The 17,802-nt window shown below is 42.8% G+C and overlaps 1 protein-coding gene across 2 annotated transcripts in view; it reads right to left on the reverse strand.

Moving 5' to 3' along the window:
* MED23 (mediator complex subunit 23) overlaps window positions 1–17,802 on the reverse strand; it is a 96,270-nt gene that overhangs the window by 36,038 nt on the left and 42,430 nt on the right. For both annotated transcript variants that reach the window (XM_040350438.1, XM_040350437.1), the window contains 4 exons: window positions 17,349–17,594; window positions 13,881–14,023; window positions 12,759–12,933; window positions 6,927–7,090 (listed from right to left, as the gene is read on the reverse strand). In XM_040350438.1, the coding sequence (XP_040206372.1) occupies window positions 6,927–7,090; window positions 12,759–12,933; window positions 13,881–14,023; window positions 17,349–17,594 (728 nt within the window). The remainder of the gene's footprint in view (window positions 1–6,926; window positions 7,091–12,758; window positions 12,934–13,880; window positions 14,024–17,348; window positions 17,595–17,802) is intronic.

Genomic DNA, 17,802 nt, shown 5'->3' on the forward strand with positions numbered 1-17,802 from the left:
CATTAGTGATGTCATAATTATGTCTCACTCGCTGATAACTCCGACTGAGGTTTAAGGTGATAAAAATAAAAAATTATGCACTTGGGGGCTAAAACCATGTACACATCTTGCATACAAGGAGGAGAACAGCTGGAGGAGTCAATGGTGGAGAAGGATCTGGGTGTTCTGGTAGACTAAAGAATAACTAAAAGGCAAAACTTTTTTGCTTTAGTTTTGGTTAGAGGGGAGAGGGATTAGAACGCTCGTCAGTTTTTACTGTTGCCTGGGTCTCTGTTATTTGTCCTGTTTACCATTATCATTGAAAGTAAAAGAAAAATCATACATTTTGGGATGCCCCCAAAAAAGTAAAAAAAGGGAGGAAATCTTCCAAAGGGGACACCAGTTCTGGTGACCTGGGGGTCCCCACGTGATTCCTTTAATTTGCTGGGATTTCCTCTCACTTCCTGTTTTGGCTATAGGACAGGAAGTGAAGGTAAATCTCTCCAATGGGACCAAAAGGGCAAAAAAACTAACTAACGTGGGTTCTTATTGTATTAAAAATGAAAAAAAAAATGCATATAGTTCTATTTTAAAGTAAAACTGAAGGTTAACAATTTTTCTTTTTCACCTGTTTTTTCCCCCCTTTTTGCCTTCTGTGTCCCAAAGATTTCCCTTTACTTCCTGTCCAATAGCCAAAACGGCAAGCAAGAGAAAATCCCGGGGGGGGGGGGGGGGGGGGGGGGCCAGGTCACGATTGCAGCGTGATTTAATCGCCCACCAACCGCAGCAAAAATCGCACAGCGATTGGGGAGCCATTAACTTAAGTAATGGCATCGCAATCTCGCCTTGCATTTTCCTGTGATTCTAGAATCCTAGACACAATCTTGGTGATTCTGCCTGCAATTCCAAATGCCTAGGTGTGAATGGAGCCCTAGGCTGCATTCTCATTGGGTTGCTCTGAAAAGGCAGGTAAAATTCTGCCAAAGTTTTCAGAAACAAAGCAAAACTCTGCTGTTATGGTGCGTTTGTTGCTCAACAAAATTAATGAAAATTGTGGTAAAATGCGAGCCACCCAACGTATCTAGCTCAATGACAAAATTTGATACATGAGCTTCTTTGTCATGTTTTTCATGCGACGGGCAGCTCATTTACATGTGTGCGTTTGGATAGTAGTTTTAACCTGGACCAGTCTACCTTTGAACTACTTTGCAAATATGTGTGCCCATTCATCGGCAAAAATGTGAACGATGCAAAATACAAAGCATTCTGCATGGCATCGTCGGCTTTGCCAGAACTATCTATGCCTACAAGTGATGCCCTTTACCAACACTGTCAAATGGGCAAACTACCAAGCAGCCATGAGACATTCTCTGAAAGGTAAAATTGTGTGCCCCGACACCCATTGGCAATGGATGGCACCTCGACGATGGGAAGTTGGCAGTGACCTGGATAAACTAGAAATCCTGCCCCCGAAAGTGTGTTGCAGGTAGTCCACTACAGCAAGGCAAATGTGAGACTGGAGGATGTTCCTGTATGTCTGCAAGACTGTCTTGTACTGATTTAGGTTTGTGAAAAAACTGCAAAAGTTTCCCAAGAAAAAGAGGAAAAAGAGCTACATTGGACGATAGCTCTGATGACAGTGATAGGGGTGACACTGAAGAGTGAAGACACTCATATTTTAGGGTGATTTTTGAGCTGTAATGAATCTATTGTTAAATTGTGAATTGTTGCCATCATTTGGCATGAAAGGGGGATGGAGTTGCATTTTGAATCATTTCAGCCAACTTGTGGCAAAGTGTGATGCTTTTTTAACGTGTTTTTTTTAGGTTTTCTTTTACTTTTACCTACAGGTAAGCCTATAATAAGGCTTACCTGTAGGCAAAAAAATATCTCCTAAACCTTTACGGTTTAGGAGATATTCCCCTCGCAACTAGCCGCTGAACGCAGCAGCGCATGCACACAGGGGATGTTCGGATTAAGGCCTGTGCATACTAGCTCATTATGCTTTTGCCGGACCATCGCAGCTCCAGCCACTCACAGCGCTGGAGCCGCGATACCCGGAAAACACGCCGGGGGGGGGGGATATGTCATCTCCCTCGACGTGGACCGTGGACGACGCCTCGTTCCAAGGTAAGTATTTCATAATGAGCTAGTATGCGGTGCATACTAGCTTATAATGCTTTTTCCTTTACAGTTGCCAGGAAAAAAAATGTTTTGCCTATACAACCGCTTTAACTTTCTTACAGAAAATTCTGATGAATACAACATCTCAATTTTGATACATTTACAATGGGTAGGTTTCCTCAGTGAAGGCTGTGCAGCCCAGGGTCAGTGAGAGCAGGACGCTCTCAAACAAGTCGGCTCTCCCCAGGGATAGTGCAGCCAGGCAGGTTCCTCCCAGCTCTCGGCTGCTGCAGACGCAGCACTTGCAACCAGGACTACAGGATTACCTCTGCCTCCTTTGGCATGCCCTCCATCTCCGCCCCCTCCCGCAGGCATCCCCGGCCAGCAACCCCCCCTAAGGTAAGGCCTGTTTTTTTCTTCCCCGGCTCTGAGCCTCCTCCGTTGGGACAGCCCCCGGCCGTCCTTTTCAGGATAAGCCGTTGTCTCTGCCCGACGAAGGAACGGCCTAAATTTTCCCTCCCCACATATCTCTAAACCCCATCAGTCTCCCCTGGCTACCTCCTGCTCCGGCCAACCTCACCTCCCTCCCCAACGCCGCCCAAGACATCCGCATCTGCGGCGACCGCAGCTAGGAAAGTCCCCGGCTTCAGCCGGGGCCTAGTGGCATGCCGCATACCCACCCTGTACCCTCAATTCTAACCCGCCCATTGCACAACAAACATACCCCCGCCATCTCCCCGCTACCCCCCCAGCATCCTTAACCTTTTAAGAGCCCGGGCAGTCCCGCTACTGGGTCACGACGGCGCATCCAGGAAAGTCCGCGGCTCAGCCGCGGCCTAGCAATACTCTCGCGACTGCCCAGCCAAAGCCCCCGTTCTCAATACTACTAAAATCCCCCTCAGCCCCCCCTAGGTTCCCCCGTGCTGCCCCTGTTATCCACCACCACCCCCTCGGCCATCTTACGACTCACAACAATTCTTTTTAAAAACATCACTGCACTCACCCCCACTCCCCCTCCAGAGCTGTTTTTTCCTGAAACCAACTCCCATAGTTCAACACAGGGTACGTATCCCCCCCCACCCCCCGGCAATTGATCCAGGGTTGTAGCGATCGCCCGTTGAGGGGTCAGGAAGGAATTTTTTCCCCGGTCGCTGCAGATTGGCACAGCACGCCTGGGGTTTTTCGCCTTCCTCTGGACCAATTGGGCAAAGAGGACTAAACAAGTGACAATTCACTTGGACAGTCTTCCGCCCATCACCATAAAAGACCCCCCAATCAACATTACTTCCCTGCGTTTTTTTCTGCGACCAAGGGTTACCTAAAAATACTCTGCAGAAACCATCCGGGAACTAAAACCATTTGCCGCTATACTCCCACCTGCCATCAAAAAAGCTCTAAGGAATGAGCGACTGTTGAGAATCAATCGACGATCAACAGTCAAAAACCACACGCAGGTACCCCAGCCCAATCACATATTATGCGCTTTGGTCAACACAAGATCGGCAGTAAAACACCGACAAGAAATCTATGATTTCATCCTTCAACACGATCTAGACTGCCTCTTCATCACAGAAAGCTGTCTCACAGCCGACTGCAACACCATTCTAAAAGAATTGGTGCCAACAAACTATCGCATTCAAATGCAAAACAGAGTGGGGCAAAGAGGGGGGGGCCTGGCGGTGATCCACAAGATTCACCTCTCGATCACCAAACCAGTCCTCCAAAACTTGCTTCCATTCATGGAAACCCTCACTCTGCAGCTGCAAACAAACCCCCAAGATATGGTCCATATTCTACTTTGCTATAGACCACCAGGCCCAAAAACGCATCTTCCCACGTCATTGACGGAATTCATCTCCACATATACCCTAAACATCAAAAAGCTTTTGGTGCTTGGGGATTTCAACCTCTGGGCCAACTCTCCGCTGGACCTCATCGCCGACGCCTGAATCGACCATCTGGATGGATTAGGTCTGCAGCAACTAATACAAGCCCCCACCCATGCCTCAGGCCATACGCTCAATCTCGTTTTCAAACAAGATTTGGAAATTGACATCCTGGAAAATTAGCCGCAACCATGGACCGATCACTATGCCATTAAATTCACAATCACCAATAACTCCAGCCCAAAAAAAACGACAAAGCCGGTGACAACTCACTGGACTAGATCTCAGAACAAGCTCCACTCGGAACTCTTCAAAACAACACTAGGGAACAAAATAAAAACAAACAATCCAACAAAAACAGACAGCTACAGAAACACTGGATGCCATCAACAAGGCGCTACTACAGTCAGCTGACTTGGTAGCACCAAAACACAAAACCTGCATCCGGAAAAGCAACTCCAGCTGGTTTAACGACCAGCTGACGTTGCTAAAGCAAGAGCGTAGAAGAGCAGAAGCTGCGTGGAAAAGGTGCTCTTCAGATAGAAACCACACCATTTACAAGATAATAACAAAGAAATATCACAAAGAAATCTTCAGGGCCAAAAAAAAAAAAATTTCTCCAACATCATCGCAAATGCCCTTAACCGCCCCCGAGAACTCTTCAAGCTGGTCTCTCAGACTATGAATCCTGCTTGTTTAGAGGCCCCCAATTCAGATTCACAAGAATTTTGCAACGAATTATCGGATTATTTCATCAATAAATTTGAAAAAATCCGTGAAAGTATTCAGCAAAATGGAACCGTCACCAACCCCCCCCCCCCCCCCAATCACAAACCTAATACCCACATAAATCCGTCACAATCACCAAAATTCTCTCTAAAACCCACCTCCATCGATGCCACAAAAAACATCATCGGGACTCTGCGTAACAGCACAGCGTCCAATGACATCATCCCCACCAAACTGCTGAAAGAAAGTGCCGATATACTGGCGCCAGCTATCATGCAGCTCATAAACCAGTCATTCAAGGAGGGCATGGTGCCCACCTTGCTGAAACAAGGTACAATAAAACCAATTCTAAAAAAAACTACCCTCAACCTCAAAGACCCAAACAACCGGAGGCCCATATCAGCTCTAAATGTCTTCTCCAAGGTTATGGAGAAAGAAGTTGTACAACAGCTGCAACTGCATTTAGACACCCATAAATTACTCGATCCGTTTCAGTCAGGTTTCCGTCCGGGTCACGGAACAGAAACGGCCCTGCTCAAAATATGGGATGACGCTCTAGAGGCCACAGACGAAGGAGAATCTCGTCTCCTAAAACTGCTGGACCTAAGCGCGGCTTTTGACACTGTAGACCACGGACTACTACTGGCTAGGCTAGCTGAAGTCGCTGAAGGTGTTCTACCCTGGTTCTCCTCCTTCTTGGAAAACCGATCACAAATAGTGAAACTGGGGTCGTTCACTTCTGAAAAACATACGGTATCATGCGGAGTCCCGCAGAGATCTCCCTTGTCGCCCGTATTTTTTAATATCTATCTTCGCCCTCTCTTTGAAATCATTAGTAACCAGAAGTTACTTTACCACTCCTATGCAGACGACACTCAACTGTATTTCCGCATCTGCAACAAAAAGGATCATTCTCTTGGACTAGAGAAATCCCTTACGCTAATAGATAACTGGATGACAAACAGTTATCTTAAACTCAACGGTTAGAAAACAGAACTTCTCCTGTTTCACGCTAACCGAAAAAGTCACCCCGCATCAACATGGACTACCCCGCCCATTCTGGGCAAAACTATCACCCCAAGCACCAAAGTCAAAAGTCTGAGTCATTTTTGACAATGGATGCACAAATAGGGTCAGTAGTCAGCGGATCCCACCATCTGCTGCGCCTACTACGCAGACTCACCCCCTTTATCATGAAAGAGGACATTGTGGGAACAATCATCAATTACAGACTTGACTACGCAAATGCCTTCTACCTAGGACTCCCCAAATACCAATACCTGAAAGTCGTTCAAAATACAGCCGCTCGACTTGTGACCGGGAAAAAAAACATGGGAATCAATCTCACACCTTGGCTGAGATCCCTTCATTGGTTGCCGGTAAAAGACAGAATCACTTTCAAGGCACTCTGCCTAATGCATAAGTGTATTCAAGGCAAAGCCCCCCAATATCTATGCGAAAAAATAAAAGCCCATAACCCCAATCGCATTCTGAGATCCGCCAATCAAAACCTTGTCCATATACCCAAAGCGAGATACATGTCCAAAGGAGATCGAAGATTTGCAGCCCAGGGACCTCGGCTGTGGAATGCACTACCAACCAACATCAGACTAGAGCCGGACCACTTGGTCTTCAGGAGAAAGATCAAAACCCATCTCTTCTGAGTTCAAGGGGTTCCTTGCCCATGAAATGGATACAGCGCCCAGAGGCGATTCAGTTCACATGTGTTGCGCTTTACATGTTTCTCACTCACTTGGTGCCAATCTGTGACGTGGAAGCGTATTTTCAACAACTTATCCATATTTCATGGTAAACATTCACTCTTGAGTATACTAATACACTAATACTGGTTTCAAATGTTACACACATGTGTAAATGTCAGTTTGAGAGATATTTTGTGTTGCTAAAATGAATAGAAATAAAGTTACAAGCAAAACCAGCACCATACGATTTTCATTTTTTTGGCTCACAAATACATACATTTATGGCTCTCGACACAAACTGCAGCATATTTTGTGGAGAGCTTTTAATAAAGTCCATAGGGGTGCTGTCTATGTAAAAATGCATTTAAAAAGTAGTGCCCAAGTGTGGGAATTAATTTTTTTTTTTTTCCCTAGTTCACCTTTTGGCCTAGAAGCAGAAGTGCCTAGTTCAGGGGTATAGCTACTAGAGGAAGAGCAAGATATTCACTTATAAAAATAACCGTACCGGTGACATGAGTGGCTCTTGCCAGCGTCAAAATGAGAGCTCTGTTCAGTTCCTCAGATTCTGCCGATAAAACAGTTTTGGGATCATTCAGGAATCGAGTAAACTGCGGCTGCACCTCCGAGCTGCCCAGGGCGGTGATTAGTCTCAGAGCTGTGCTCTCCACACTTGAAACAAAAACAGAGAAGAGAATAAAAAGTTGATAGATTCAACAAACCATTAGCAGCAAATGTTGAATATTGTTAAATTTGACAATAAATGCTGTGCCAACACAAAAAATACTTCAAGTATTAAGAAATAAAAAAGTCAGTTTTTACAGCAGAGCTCAGGGTAACATATGTGTTTTAGGACACCAAGGAAACAACTCCATTCAATTAATCCCCATACACTCTGCTTATTTCAGGAAGTTTATTATGATAAAACGATATATTCTTTTAGGAGACAACTAATCCTTCATTACAGTAAATTTCATAGAACAGCATAAACTATAGCGGTCAAGAGAATTTTCAGGTGGCCGCCATTGCCCATCATCTGAAAATACTATTGCCTAGCCGTTACCCCGACAACTTGCTCAAATTTTGAGTCACTTAAGCTGGGGTCAAATTGACATTTTTAACCACAGTGATGAGAGCAATATGGAAAAAGGAACTGTTGACTTACCTGTAAATTCCATATCTTAGAGCACAGTACAAGACGCAGGCTGGAAATTTAGACATCTAGGTTAAAGGCTGGTACTTTCATGTGAATGACACTAGTAACGTTTTGCTGGACACCCCCCGGGTGTAATCCAACCCAATAACCCTACCCCACTCCATGAGACTTCAGTTTTTGCAGGCAATGAAGATTAACATAGGACCAGATGGGAGGGTGGCCCAAGTCCTGCACTGTACAGGCTAGTAAAAATTAATCTTATTTTAAATTGTACAGTACAGGACACAGGCTGCATATTCATGGACCCTGGGATGTCTCCATGTAATGAAGAAGAGGCACCAAACTACAATACCATAGGTGACACTTCAACGCCTTTACCAGTTTAGAGTTACACAGGAGGTCTGGAGCTAAAATTACTGCTCTCATTCTAACATTCACAACGATACCTCAGTGTGGTACAAACACTGCTTACATATGCATGCAGCACTTGCGTTTGCATTTGCGCAGGGGAGCTTTAAATATATTTTTATTCATTTAATTTAAAACTTCTTTACACTGTGCCTTTAAAAAAAAAAAAAAAACACACACCTGTATTGCGATCAAAAGGGATGAACAACGTTCCCTGTGACAGCATGTGCCAATATAGGTCCTCTTTATGGAGAGCTCTGGGGTCTATTAGAACCCAGATCTCTCCTCTGGCCTCCAATGCAGCCAATCAGTAACATATCAGTCCAATTGGCTGCTTCCCTGGCCATTAATGGGAAGGTAAACAAAAAAACAAAACCAGAAGTCATGAAATCTTTGTCGCTTCCATTCTCTGGGGCAACAGAAAAGGAAGAACTTTGTCCATTTCTCCTTCACTGTGCAAGGTAGCCATATCTTTCAGTTGTGGCGGCTCCGGACTCCCCCATCCGATCAGGGAGAGCCTGGGACCACTCCAACTGGCAGCGGGGAGGGGGTTTCGGGGGACTACCTTCTATTGTCTGCAGAAGTGATCAAGTTGCATCATCCTGGTATAACCACTTCATTCCCAGGGTGTCATATGTTGTCCACCCGGGTGAAGTGGTTAAAGAAAGCTTTTAAAAGCATCTCTAAAGCCAGCAGATTCTTTAAATGAAGGAACATTTCTATAGGTATAGTAAGATGTCTGTTTGAGACTGAACAAACCGTGTTTATTTTAGGAATGTCATTGCAGACTTAAACAGGTCTCTTGGTACCCAAGGAAAATCATGCTGAGGCATTCGTACACAGTAGAAGTAAGCATATCTACAATGGCAAGCATATTGGGTGAAGCCATCACATCAGAAGCTGAGGGACCGAAATCTTCTGCAGGCTTTTCCAACACTGCCTCTGGGTCAATTTCATTTCCCTCAATGTCAGACTCCTCTAGGGGAGGCATTTCACTTTCCAATTCCAGCAGAGACAGCAGAGGCAGAGAAAGCTTGGGAATGTGTGCTCTGCACAGTGATGACCCAATTAAAACTCTGTTTTCAAAGCAACTGACAAAGTCTGCCTTAGTCAGGTAGGCCAATTGTTCTGGAGATAGTGCTAGAATTAGATGCAGACTGGTGTTACACAGAGTATATCCACAGGGCCTATTCCACAGGGTTCATCTCCGGTGAAAAAAATAAATAAAATTAACCCTTGTGCCTGGTTTTTGCTATTATGTCCCATTTGGTGTGTTCACGGTGTTGGATGTCAAAATGGGGTAAATGTGTCCGTAAAGGAGTATCCAGCATCACAGGTGTAGACTGTCCTGTAGTGTAAGTCATCATGGCAAAAAGATAGAAGACTGTGCCTTAAAAAAGGGTTCTAGGCAGAAGAGGTGGTAATGGTGCGACCTGTGGTGTGATGCAACACCCAAGTCATTCTCCTGAGACTACACCCTTAATGGTGGAATTTTTACCACCAAGCTGTAAAAGTTTAACACTACACAAGTGAATACATTTCAAAACAAACTTCCTGGCTTCCTTACAGTTTTGATGTAGAATGAGGACTAGTTTGGAAACCGATAAATAATAAAGGCCACGGTATTGGCCCTGTCCATGTTGCTGGTCCCAATCAGGATCCAGGCTTCGCCAGCTATGGTGGGCATTCCCTCAGAGGGTAAATAAAAAGAAAAAGGGGAACAGCACCAACTAATAAGCAGTAAGGAATTTTATTCCAAAAAGGTGCTGCTTCTAATATTAGTGAAACACCAATAGCAATTAATTTGTAAGGAAAAGGGCGCTACTTTATCAACATCACAAAGCTGTGTAATCAATATATAATATTCCTAAATATAAAACCATAAATAAAAACCAATGCAATTAAAAAAGAAAATGAACAAAACAAAATTATGAGGACAAGGTGCTTTGGGGGTGGGGACCCGAGCTTTGGGGGGGGGGGGGGGGGGCGCCCCAAAGCATGGATTTTGGGGGGACCTCCCATGCCGTTTTTTTGGCGTGGTGGTTCCCCTTAAAATCAATACTAAACGGAAGGGTCTGGTATGAATCTTGGAGGGATCCCACACCGTTCTACAAGATCCTCAGTGCACAAGTCGCACTGCAAGTCGGCTCAGCATGATACGATTTCTGGTGCGAATTCTATTCAAATCAATGGGCTCTCATAGGGAACCATTGATTTTGAATAAAGGCAGAGAAACACTGCTAAAAGCTAGTGCGGCTAAACGTGCATTTATAAAATACAAAAAAGCTACTAAACACGTTTTTACAGCAGCTTTTTCCTGGCATTATTAGTGACTTTGCAGCTCGTTTTTTCTAGCGCCCTGTGTGCATGAGCCTTAGTGTTGTGGAGGAGAGAAAGCAGTGGGTTTTATCATTAGATAATTTGACCAATTAGAAATTGTCTGATAGTATATTAGGCTTCGAGAAAATGGTGTCAGCTTCATTTCCCGATGACGTGCGCATGCGTGAAATATAAAGAAGAGAGGCTTGAGACGCACACTCTTAGGAGCTGTAGAGTTCAGCTTGGTTTCTGGAATGTACACCGCACAACACACCAGGGTGATTATAATGAACCAGACCCTCCCATTCAGAATCAGTATGCAATCAGCCCAGTGAAACAAACCGCTGTACCTTCACAGCAACAAAAGATTACCACGAGATTTAGGGAATGCAGTAAGGAGGGAACGATTGGAGTCGGTTAATGGTTCCTCGGGTCGCTGAGACTGTTTAAGCTCATTTGACCTCTTATCATATGGCATTGAGGGTCAACTACATTCAGTGAGTGAGGATCTTCACTTTATTTCCACAAGGCGTTATGTTTGGGAACACTTTGAATATCAAGTCACCATCTGTGGTATTTACATGGCAAGAACGTGTTTCTTGGAAAACAAATTCTTCACAATTGTCATAGGACTTACTTTACGTGCACTTTCACATGTTTTTTGTTTTTTTTTAAACACTTGCAATTAAAATGTATCCTTTGACATCTATGATACATGTTATCAGCAAGCATGGTTTTGGTTACAGAGTTTGTTTTTTGTGAATCACCAGTAACTTTTAATCTCCAGATTTGAAACAGCTGCTGCATCTTACACTTTACTAGTCTTTTTAGTTAATCGATTGAAGAGAATGTTTTTGGTGAGCACAATGGATTTTGGATGGATATGCACACTTTGGGTGGAGCAATGTTTTTTGGAATATTGTAGCACCATATTTGACAAACACAACAGTGTTGGAGTTTTAATTATTGGACGATTTATATACAGAACTAAATAGTTGTAATATTTCACTACATCTTCTGATTTACATTTTTTGTCACTATTAATAGGGCATTTTTTCTTTTGGGTATACACTATTCATAATTTGTATTCATTTTTTCATGCCATTATTGTTTTTTATTTATGGTTTTATATTATTTAGAAAAGTTATATTTTGATAACACAGCTTTGGGATATTGATAAGGTAGCACCCTTTTCCTCACACATTCATTCCCTCAGATGGGTTTTCAGGATCTGGGTTCCATAGGGATGGACCACAGTCCTGGTCCTGTATAGCAGCCTGTCGTTGACTACATGTGTTGCATTAAGGTGCCATGGTGAGCACCCGAAGCAACATTACAGGCAAACCCCACAGAGTCCAAATACAGCTCTCAAGGTTTTACCAAAACTGCACTGATCTGCTCCCTACTATTGAGTTAGAAGACAGTGAATGTAATAGAATGTATAAATAACGGACTTTATTTTTAAGTAGAAATTAACTTTTCAATATGTGTTTTGACATACTTAGCTAACAGTTTGCATAGAGTCACACCCTGCCACTGCGAAGTCATTGTGGTTAAATTCATGGAATAGCCCGATTGTATAAGCAAAGTCATCTTTTAGCCATTGTTAAAACTAAATTCAGCTGGTTTAAATCTTGATAAGAAAATACTGAGTTTGTTTGATATTTACAGACATATGCAATAATATGCAGCCCATCCTATTTTTCTTCTGTATATAAGCCAAGGGAGAGAATACACTTTAGAGATCTAATGAACACTCAAATGCTTCCTTGTGTCTCATTTTGATTTCTCACGGAATTCCGGGGATTACTGAAATGTATCCTGCATTTACCCGAATTACACCTGGGTGGTGGAATTACCTGCTTCAGTGAAGACTTGATCGAAGAGTCGCTTAAAAAATCTGAAGTAAAATAATAAACTTGCAAAGAAAATGATTTCTCTGTAAGGAAGAAGAGCTCCATCACATTCGGACACTAGCAAAGAAAAACTGAGCTTTCAAGAGTGGGGTAAGGTTATAGGGATATGCCCAAGAGAACGTGTCTGGCAAAGCTTTGCCAGTGTCCAAACATTTGAAAGTACCAGCCTATAACCCCAGAACAATGAATATCCAGCCTGTGTCCTGTACAATTAGGACTGTACTGTAGGTTAGCAATGGCAGTTTCTCCCATGACATATTTAGGGCCTATGTCAACAAGCTTTGAGCTTGAGTTTATGGCATCAGTTTGACATGCTTCTGAAATCATTCAGAATTCATGACAGGTGTACTTGAACTCCTTCTGGCATGCATTTGACCTGCTTTATGTATAAATGCATATCCCATTAAAAGTCTGCAGACACAGGCGCTTAAGCTGTCCATTGGTCTTGAGAGCTAGTTCTTTATTTAATACAAACTACAACACTTTTAAAATAAGTTTTACAGAGATTTGTGCTGTGTGAGGTTAGGTTTGGAATACTAACCAGAGGTGAAGTTGATTCTGATTGGTCTGTGGTACGCCAGCCAATGAATGCAGATGACTTAAAAGCTGCACCCGGTAATGGGGCTGAATATGGTGCATTCGATAACTGAACATTTCCAGTAATGTGTGAAGAATTCCCCAAGAATGAGACTTGAACACAGTGGGTAGAAGTTGACCTGGGTAAACAAACTAATGTTAAAGTAGAACACAGAAAATATAGCTCTTTTACAAAAAAAAGAAAAAAAAAGTTTCCCCATTTAAAACACAAACAAGCAACGTAAATCAATTTAAGCTTCGAATTTACCGTCTTCACATTGAACTTCCCTTTAAATAATAATATGTTTAGACCAAACAAATAATTTTCTGCACTAACAAGTGTGCTTACTGGGTGCACTGTATTTAGCCTCAGCTACATATAGTGCTGTGTCTTGGCAAAAGACATGGGGATTTCTGTCCCACTCTGGAAAAAACTAGTTGGGCTGAGCGCCGCTTAGCCAGTCATGGGGAGCGTTTTTTATTCAATGACTGAATACAGATTCCTCCGATTGGCTGATGCAGCGTTCATGTCGTCATTTACCCAATTCTCTTCAGCCAATCAGAGTAATCCTTGCATTTAGTTATAGAATACAAAGCTCCCTGTGACTGGATGAGATTGCTCAGCAATTTTGTTCTGGAATGGGATGCCCCAGTCATATAGGGTTGACCAGATTTCCCCATCCACTTATCCACTCCTGCTAAATCATTGCATTCATACAGCAGGGAGACTTCCCCACTGTTAGAACACACAGACCAGCTCTGCAGGCTATGGAGAGGAAGCTTTCCAGCAGGGCAGTTGTACAGAAGTCGATCGGTAGAGCCGCTTCAGTACAACCACAATGCCCACAAACATGGATCAAAAGCCATCTAGTCCCTGCTGAACTAGCCACATTTCAATCCATCTATGGGCCGCTAAAATTTCTGACAAGAGCAATAGTGTTTTTTTTCCCACTTAACAGATAAAAAAAAAAAAAAAAAAACACACAATTAAATATTCATTAAGCAAAAAGAGAAAAAGGTTCATTGTTAGGGTCGATACACTTTTCAGTACTGCCATCTATTTTTAGAATCATATAAAGTTTCTTACTTATGAATCCTTTGATGCCAAGTGACTCAATTTCCATATAGACCAACAAGCGACTGTAAGTTTCTACAAGTGCAGGAGCCAATGCTTGACTAGACTTCGTATGTGCCAGTTTAATTACTCTGGTGGCAATGCTGTGAATGAGGCTGAAGAGAAACGTAGAATAGGAAATGCATGTTAATAAAAAAAGACAAACATATGAGATCCGAATGGGACTGGAGGGATATTTCACTTGCCACAGAGTGCATGGATACATATTTGTGTTTATTTTTTTTCTAAGAAAAAATAGGATTTTTTTTACAGCTTACCTGTAAAATCCTTTCTTGGAGTACATCATGGGACACAAAGCCCTAAGTAATTACTTAATGGGTTATAGGCCACCTTCAGGTGTTGACTGGTAAACCCAATTAAAGGAAGTTCACTCCCTATATAACCCCTCCTCCTTCCAGGAGCACATCAGTTTTTGTAGCAAAGCAATATACCAAAATCCCAAAAAAAGAGGGAAGGGACCTCTGTCGGCAGAATAAATAAGACCTCAGTCTTACCAATCTGAGCACTTTTCTTTAACTACTTGACACGGCGGGCGGAATGCTCCATTGTTCTGACAGGACGTCATATGACGTCCTGTCATTTAAAGCCTCTAGGGCGCGCTCGCCGCCGTGTCACTGGGAACACAGTGCGTGTGCCCGGCGGCCGCGATGACAGCCGGGCACCCCGCGATTGCCCAGTAACTGAGCGGGGACGTGGAGCTCTGTGTGTAAACACAGAGCTCCACCTCCTGTCAGAGAGAGAGGAGACCGATCTGTGTCCCTTGTACATAGGGACACAGATCGGTCACCTCCCCTCCACACACAGTTAGAACACACCCAGGATACACATTTAAGCCCTCCCCCGCCCCCTAGTGGTTAACCCCTTCCCTGTCAGTCACATTTATACAGTAATCAATGCATATTTATAGCACTGTACACTGTATAAATGTGAATGGTCCCAAAAATTTGCCAAAAGTGTCTCAGGCTCAAAACCAAGACACTATCAAGGAAATCTACGCCATCTTGGACAACATATTGTTTTCACCTGGTCTGCAAATGTTTTATAATTATTTGTTTGAATAATAGTCTTGTATGGTTTAAACATTTTCAGAGGCAACACCATACGGTGGGTTTGTATTGGGCCTGTATTGATGCAATATAAAGGATTACCAAGTTTAAAGCTATGTTTACTTTCTTGCTGTTTACTCCTCCCTCGCTGGGAGAACACACAAGCTCGGCAGGAGGGAATCAGTTCATAGCTTTTCATATTATATATAGAAATTTATTTTGTAAGACTTTGATAATTGGATATTTTTAGTACACCACCATCATTTCTCAGAAGAAGCGTCTCTCTTGAAGTGGTTGTAAAGGCTAAAGTTTTTTTTTTAACCTTCAAGCATTCTATGCATGAAGGTAAAAAACCTTCAGTATGCAGCTGTCCCCTCAGCCCACCCCACAATACTTACCCAAGCCTGATCCAGCGATCTGCACGAGAGCTGAGGCTTTCCCAGGAATATATATTTGGGGGGGGGGGGGGATATGTATCATAGCAGAAAGTACATTTTTTTTTTCAAAATTGTTATTTTTTTGTTTAGAGCGCAAACAATATAAACCGCAGGAGGTGATCAAATACCACCAAAAGAAAGCTCTATTTGTTGGGAAACATTTTGTTTGGGTACAGTGTCGCACGACCACGCAATTATCAGTTAAAGCGACGCAGTGCCGTATTGAAAATTAAGGAGGTAAATACTTCAAGTGGTTAAGCACACTATATGTTTTATAGCAGACTTTTAGAATATTGTGTGACCTACGAAAATAAAGTTAATTATGACATTTTATGTACACTCACAGAAGCTCTCTTAGGTACCAGTACATAAAAGATCCAGACGCTGAAACAATTTCAAATTGATGTATTCAAGACCAACTTAAATAAATGAAATGTAATCAGAGGATGCCAACGTTATTAAACCGAGTAGCCGATTATTAAAGCTAAATTTCTTTCCCCGCTCAGGCTGTCTGGTTAGTTGGATGCCGCAGACCAGTGAGGGCGCAGGCTGAGGAAAGGTCAGTCCAGACTGATAGCATAATGCAAAACGCAAAACAGAAAAAAAGGTAGTCCGGCCTCCGCATACCCCAACCAGCCCGACTGGTTGGCAAGTAAAAGCAGCCTCAGCTGATGATTAAAGCTACTTGTGCCGATAGAAGTAATGAAGATGTCATGGTTGACTTGGATTTAAAAGATGCAAGCTGTCAACTGGTCATCTTGTTTTTTTATTTCAGTACCAAAGTCTGACTTAAACGAAATATCCACAAAGACAGTTCAGACTTCACAGACTGCATGCGTGTTCCTGGAAAGTAACTTAGTAAGCACTGAAACCTAAATCGGGATAAGTCTAGAAGCAATGATCTGTAAATCCTAAATCAGCAATGACAACTCCCTCATTTCCATTCTTCCTAGTTTCAAATAAACCAAGCATGGAAACCGTAATTTACAAATGAAACCATGTCATTTGTTTCTGACAAATCTTTCAGTGTTTTGATGTGTTACAATGTGATATTACTACATTGTCGTGTGCTGAATAATTACACACATTGACCATGGAAAGAACACAGTGCTTACTTTCAACTGTGACAAGTTAACCGTAACAATTTTTGCAATGTCTCACTTAGTATGCCTTTCAACACTGCAAGCTTTTAAAGATCAGCTCCTCTTAAAGCGGTGGTTCACCCTCCTTAACATCATTCTAGTTAACCGTAACACAAGTTAACCGTAACAATTTTTGCAATGTCTCACTTAGTATGCCTTTCAACACTGCAAGCTTTTAAAGATCAGCTCCTCTTAAAGCGGTGGTTCACCCTCCTTAACATCATTCTAGCATTACATTCGGCATCGTAGCGCGAGCTACAGTATGCCAGTCTTACATTTTTTATCCCCGTACTCACTGTGCTATTGCACATTGAAGATTCCGACTCCCGCGGGGAATGGGCGTGCCTATGGAGAGGGAGGATGATTGACGGCTGGCTCTGGCACGTCACGCTCCCCGAAGACAGCCGGAGTAGGTCTCGGCTCTTCACGGCGCCTGCGCACAGGCTATGCGCAGGCGCCGTGAAGAGCCAAGCCTATTTCGGCTATTTCCGGAGAAGCGTGACGTGCCAGGGCCGGCCGTCAATCACCTTCTCTCACCATAGGAACGCCCATTCCCCGGAATCTTCAATGTGGAATAGCACAGTGAGTACGGGGATAAAAAATGTAAGACCGGCATACTGTAGCTCGCGCTACGATGCTGAATGTAATGCTAGAATAAATTTTTTTTTTTTTTTTTAATAGGGTGAACCCCGCTTTAATGTTTGTGCATTAGTATCCCAAAGCTTACTTTCAACAAAAAGCTGTTACAAATCTATTCCCTGTCACATTCTGTAGTATAAAATGTCAGATGAATACCTCATCTTTGCATGAACTGTAAGTGAATCCAGCAAGTTCATTGGAAGAGGTGTAGTTGACCCAGACGCTATACAGTTGGTTCCAGGCAGCGATATCTTCACATTTCCATTGCCATAAATAGTTTCAACAAGCACTCCCATGGGTAATGTGAAACACTCAGAATTGGTTGAATAAGCATTACATAGCAATGCAATTTTATAATCATTCATTTGTAAACTCTTGTTTCTTAAACTCTGCTGCAAAAACCTGTAAGATGCAAAATATGACACTATTAAGAAAACAAAAAAAAGTGGGTACATTATAAATTAGTCCAGCAATAAACGATGTATTAAATATGCAGACATAGAATTATATTCACTGGGAGGGATAATTTTTTTTGTTTTTTACACAAATGTGCGGTTCTCTTTTTGCAAATAGAATTTTAGAATGCTTGGACTGCAGTAGTGAAAGAATG

This window comes from Rana temporaria, chromosome 4, assembly GCF_905171775.1.
Source record: "Rana temporaria chromosome 4, aRanTem1.1, whole genome shotgun sequence".
NCBI lineage: Eukaryota > Metazoa > Chordata > Amphibia > Anura > Ranidae > Rana > Rana temporaria.